The 6,403-nt window shown below is 41.8% G+C and overlaps 1 protein-coding gene across 1 annotated transcript; it reads right to left on the bottom strand.

The window, feature by feature from the left end:
• On the bottom strand, positions 1-6,403 carry fmodb (fibromodulin b). Its single transcript, XM_061734821.1, has 3 exons — positions 6,341-6,403; positions 5,236-6,129; positions 1-850 (listed from the first exon to the last, which is right to left on the bottom strand). Exons 2-3 carry the CDS (start codon positions 6,122-6,124, stop codon positions 702-704), a joined length of 1,038 nt encoding a protein of 345 aa, XP_061590805.1. The 5' UTR covers positions 6,125-6,129; positions 6,341-6,403; the 3' UTR covers positions 1-701.

The following is a 6,403-nucleotide window of genomic DNA, read 5'->3' as shown; positions in this document are numbered from 1 at the left end:
AAACTACAAATGTATCATTGAATAGCATCAATAATTACAAATATTGTCAAGCATATATTTCTATTTGATGACTTATACATACTTTTTTCTTTCATTTTTAATAACAGTACAATGCACACTGTAGATACTGAACCCAAGAAAAAAAAAAAAACATTATGCAACTTAAAGTGTTAAATTTTAAAGTAAATGTTAACAAACTTTTGAGTTAATAACGCTTTGTGTTAAACAGTTATAACAAGCACCGTTTCAATGAATTACTGCATGCAAGTCGTTAATAATACAAGTTACTGGTAAAATGTCCCATCTGAGAAGTATTCAAAAGCATTGTTGCCTGGCATGAAGTCTTATCGCTTTCCACATGGTGGAGCCAAAGATCCAAACTGAATCTCATGGAGCTGACTGACATTACAGATATTACAAATAAAAGTTATTGTCACTGGTTACAACATATTTAAATGTAGGAGTATTCATTTGTAAAAACAATGTCAGTCATCTGCCCCTTTTTCCTAATTCTCTGTCACTCATACTCATACCACTCATGCCTGCCATCTGGATATGGGATTAAACAACTATGGTATTTCCTGTTGACTAATACTGGAACTGTTTACTCACTGAAAAAAAGTATAAAAACTGTTCAACCACATTTTAGTGGAGAGGACAGCGAATAGTGTACAGATGGAGACACTATAAGGCAGGAAGGGCTACACGTCCACAAAGGCACGCCTCAAACAGTAGGCAGCTTCAGCAGGAATCTCACTGGCGCTGATCTCATTGGCCTCCAAACGCAGCATTTTTAGCATTGAGAAGTTTGTCATGTCAGTTGTACTGCAGAAACTGCTCAGGGAGAACTCTGAAAGAGAATTAAAATGGGGAAAAAGAAGGGGTTACACTTGCACTAACATCATAAATGCTGTCCAAACACCAATGAACAGTAATGACTACTTTTACCTAGTCTGGACATCTCATCCCTTAAGTGTGCAGTGTTGATGTGACTGTTAACTGTGGTCAAAACTGCAGTTCTTTCAAGTCAGTGAGCCAAATATGATCAGAAGTTGCATGATTTCAACTGTCAGAGTCTTTCAGAGACTTCGTATTGTGCAACCAAGGCAGCTTCCAACAGTACACATGAACCAGCGAATAACTTAATTTTACTTTACAGGACATAATTACACAAGCAACTGTTGTTGCTTATTATGTGATAAATTGAGTTCATTTTTTGTGGAATTGTGTGCTGTGAGCAACGTGCCACTAAAAATAAGTCAGGGCATAAGTCAGGCAAATAAGGTCATTTGATATTTTCCAAGCCAATTATGATAATCATATTTCCTTTTTCATAATTCATAATCAATTGAATATAATTATGTTTAGACAATAAAAAGTACCAGACACTTTTTTGTTAAAGTTTTTGACTATTTTTGTTTTAAAATGTGAATTTAAATCTTGCAGCATGTGTGTTTCACTAAAAAAAAACATAACTGAAAAGATTTATGTAACCATCATGACGTCTGGGGACTGCAATTTTAAAGTTCTTTGTTCATGATTTTGCTGTCAGTCTTTGTTTTTTGGGTTCAGAGATTAGTTGCAACTGATGTATTTAGGAATCTACACTTCCAGAAGAAGAAGAAGAAAAAGAATTCAATTTTTTTGTCACATGACATTGACAACAGACAATGGCAGGCGGGGGTGGCTGCTCATGCACACACTGTGCAGAGCTTTCTTGTCTATGGCAGTGCAGCTGCCATACTAGGCGGTAATGCTCTTGGTGAGCACTGGCTCCATGGCTTACGTGTAGGAGGTTCGTAGCGGCCTTGTGGAAATGTACTTCCTCAGTTTTCTGAGGAAGTACAACCGCTGCCTCGTGTTCCGAGAGCGTCAAAAATCGCTTGCGGTTGCTCAGGACGCCTGCATCGAATAACATTTTTTTGTTATTATTAAATAAACAAAAAAATAAATAAATAGCAACAGTTGAGAAAAAAAAATCAAAAAGCCCAAAGTGACTCAATCAGTCATTGGTCATAGTTCAGAGTTCAGTTCAGAGTTCAGAGTTCATATGCTCCCTGTGCTTAGCTCCAATGTGTTGGTTGGAGTGGTGATGGAGGGGCTGTGTGGGTTATGGAGCTGAGGGCCTACCGTCCTGGTAGGTAAGAAACTGGCACATGCTCTCCGGGCTAGCTTAGCTCCCTGGGCTTAGCTCCCTGGGTTTAGCTCTCTGGGCTTAGCTCTCTGGGCTTGGCTCGCCATTGTGTTTTAAGTCATCCAAGATCATTCAGGTATGACAAGAAACCTGGCCAATTCTCTATAGCTCATCAGCTCATCAGTAATATCAGCGGGTCCTTACGAGTAAATGGAGTCTGCCACAGCCAGTGATGTGCACCTCACTGTTTGTGGCAAAGTGATGGCTTCAAACTATGGGTGTGGTGTAGTGGCAATCACTGATTGGAACCTGGTGTGAGTGATTAAGTGAGTGAGTGAGCTGGTGAGCTGGTGAGTGTAGTAGAGTAACCACACAGTTTTTGTAGTAGTGCAGTGGCACAACCACATTTTAACACTGGGTTACACCTCTCTCTCATCTTTTTAGGTGGAAGAACTTGCACAATTGGTGGCTGGGTAAATACTTTTTGCCCCACTGTATTAGGGCTGTCCTGATCCAATGTTGATATCAGATATCTTTCCGATATTACCGTAGCCAAAAAACGAATATCAGATTATATCGGACTGCATCTAAAATCTCTAATATAAACACTCACACACAATAGGTGAACCTTCACACTCCAACACAGTAGTTGGCAGTAATGTACATTAACATTGCTGCTCCCGCCAAAGAAGAAAAGCGTCATCCCTACACGATTTTCTTCTTTGGCGGGCAGCAGTAATGTTAAGGAAATGCTGGGGTGGAAGATCATGTGATCACAACAAGTGTGTGTATGTAGCAAGGACAAGGTGGGTCGGCTGTGTTACATGCTAAACTTGTAATGTACAAATTTCCCGTGGTGGCACAGAAGCGAGGAGGTTATATACGACCAACCTCATTGCGCATTTGAAGCAGCATCACAAACAACGATATGAGGAGTTTCAGAAGATCACCGAGGCGATCACTCTTAAGTTTAAGCAGTTGGACAGTGGAAAATATTGTTGTTTTTTGTGTGTTCCTGCTCTCAGTTCTTCCTACCATAGTGGCCGTGCCTTGAATTGAACTTTATAAGTATAATTTGTTTTTATTTTTTTACAGAGGTTATTTTTCAGGGTCTCCTAATTTTTTTTTTTTTTTTTTTATGTGCATTATTACTATATGTAATATATACATATATATATACGCACACATATGCGTACACATACATAAATATACACATACAAACCCAGTGTTTGTTTTTTTTTTTTTTTTGGGGGGGGGAGGGGGTGGGGGGGGTGACGACATCCACTGCCAATCCAGGAAGCAGGAACACACGGAGACACACGTCAAGCACTGGAAATCTGCAACAAAAAACCACAAACAAAGCACGAAACCGGCACGGAGCCATCCAAAACACGAACAGCAATCGACCTAAATCTTGAGATCTGATCGCAGTCTGAGCTAAGCTATCGCTACCGCTACCTAAACCCAAAAACTAGAGAGCCAGCATGCAGGTGAACAAGCCAGTGTGTATGTCTATGTGTGTGTGTGTGTGTGTATATGATCATGCATGTGTGTGTGTGTGTGTGTGTGTGTGTGTGTGTGTGTGTGTGTGTGTGTGTGTGTGTGTGTGTATGCATGTGACTAAATGACTATATGTGTGTATGTGTGTGTGTGTGTGTGTGTGTGTGTGTGTGTGTGTGTGTGTGTGTGTGTGTGTGTGTGTGTGTGTGTGTGTGTGTAATAAACCAAACAAAGCTCCACCTGAAGTGTATCTATAGTGGGGGAGGGGGGGGAGCAACCCCGCCACCCGCGAGACCAGAGGCCGACAAGGAAGAGCCCGGAACCCAGGCCACCGGCAACCCCACAGAGGGGAGAAGTAGGAGGGAGGCAACCCACCGCCTGCGAGGCCCCCCCCCCACCCGGCGGCGGCCGAGGGGGCCCGCGGGCGGGGCCCCCACGGCGCGGAAAGAAGCAGCCAGGGATCCCGCGGCGGCGGACCGCGACCCAGGCAATCCCCGGCCACCCGGTCCGGGCCGGACACGCGGCCAGGAGGCCCTCACCCTTCAGGCCAACGACCCGCACCCGGCAGGGGGCCAGCCTGCCCGGAGAGACAGAGCCGCCCCGGCCGCCGACGCGGGCAGGCGCACCCGTCCCCCACGAAAGTGGCCCTCCAAGACCAGAGGGGCGCCCCGCCGTAGAGGCAGCGGGGGGGACCGGAGACGGGCCCGGAGAGAGGGAACCCCCCAACAAGGCGACACCCGCGCAGGCCCGACAACGGAGGGCCCCAGACCCAGGCATCCCATTCATTCATCCATTCACCTATCCGATACCTATACTAATAATAATATACTATACATAATAATAATAATAATACTAATAATAATACTAATAATAATAATAACCATCTTTGTATAGGGTCTCCTAATTAATGTTTTACTTTTCTATTCAATTGAATTGATATTAATACGTGGGTCATCTTTCTCATTACGTACTGCTGCTGACTGTTGTTCTCTTTAAGTATATAACACTTTATAAACTCTACAAAATAATTAAAGTATGTACGATTACTGTTGCTATAATATCAGATCAATATTGGTATCGGCTGATGTTCATGGTTGCAATATTGGTATCATATCGGAAGTGAAAATCATCCCTACTATGCATTAGTTAGATTTGCCTTCTATTGTCAGTGTATGACACTGACAAGATGACGTGGAGTGAATGTAACACAAAGGAATCAAATGTAATCATGTTACATGTACCATAGTAAAAAAATGAATTTACATTATATATTTATAATACATATTCTATATACATTAAATGTTTCAGCTTTCAGGGGAAAAAAAAACAAAAAAAAAAATAATTACAAGTAGCAGTCTTTTCATTGGAAAGTACCGAGTTCAGTGTCCATGACAATACTCCTTGGGTAATATAAGGTCCCACTCATTATTCAAAAGAAAAGCAAATAAATAATATATTAATGGATACTTTTTTGTTTAAAATTATAATTTTATGTAAATAATCATGTTACACTTTATGAAATTGTCCTTTTTAAATCTGTGATCTAAAACCAATGAAACAGTTTTATTTAAAAAATTTAAATAACAGAGAAGTGTACATACCTTTGATCTTATTGGCTTGCAAGTACAGGTTCTGCAGATTCGTGCTAACAGCAGGGATCTTCTCCAGTTTATTAAAAGACAGGTCAAGTTCAACAAGTGTGCTGATATTGAAGACACTGGCAGGAAGTCCTTTGTCAGTCAGCTTGTTATGAGACAACCGGACAAATTGCAGTTTGGGATTCATGGTGAGAAAGCCTGGTGGCACACTTTCAATGTCATTAAACTCCAGGTAAAGCTGCTGCAGGTCCTCTGGGAGGTTGACAGGGATTTGTTTGAGCTTGTTCTTCCTCATATCCAGCAGGGTCATGGACTTCAGTCCCTTAAATACATCTGGTGTGTCCTCTATGATATTTGCTAGGAGTTGTAGGGTGGTAAGGTTGACCATTCCTTCAAACGAGTTGGAGGAGATTTTTGAGATCTTATTATGACCAAGCCGCAAGTTTGTGATAGATACGGGCAAGTTCTGAGGCATATGGCTCAGCTCATTATGGTCCAGGTAGAGCTGTTCCAATTTTTCTAATTTGCTGAAGACATTCTTGCTGATCTGGTCTGACTTGAGCTTGTTGTGAGACATAATCAACCAGAGCAGGTTGGTAGCATTGTTAAACACACCATCCTGGATGCCTGTGATCTGGTTATTCTGCAGGTAGACATATTTGATATGTGATGGGATATAAGGAACATGCTGAAGGCTGCGACTCTGACAGTACATAGCCATGGGGTAGGCTGCTGGGCAATCACACTCCAGGGGGCAATCTATGTCCTCGGAATACCAGCCGGCATTCTGCCATCGCCCTCTTAAATGGGACAGCCGCTGGAATGGACTGAAACGCTGGCTGGTGCTCACATCCACCATACCCATCACAAGCAGGAACACCACTGCCAACATGATCACTGATGGGAAACATAGATAAAAATTAATTAAAGTTATGTCATTTAAAAAAAACAGGAAGCTAATTACTATATTTCATTCTTACAAAATCAGACATAATTATATACCATTGTAGGCATGTAGGCAGAATAATACAATTTTAGAAACAGAAATATAAACTAAAAACATCTTTTGCTCTAATTTTTTAAAAGTGCTAGTTAAAGGAATTCCTACCAGTTGGTTGATCTGAGATGATGTTGTTCACCTCGCCCGGCTCTGTCTCTAAATGAGTGGAAT

This window comes from Cololabis saira, chromosome 12 (genome assembly GCF_033807715.1).
Source record: "Cololabis saira isolate AMF1-May2022 chromosome 12, fColSai1.1, whole genome shotgun sequence".
Lineage (NCBI taxonomy): Eukaryota > Metazoa > Chordata > Actinopteri > Beloniformes > Belonidae > Cololabis > Cololabis saira.
Note: the sequence above shows the minus strand (reverse complement) of the source record. Positions and strands in the feature narration are given on the sequence as shown.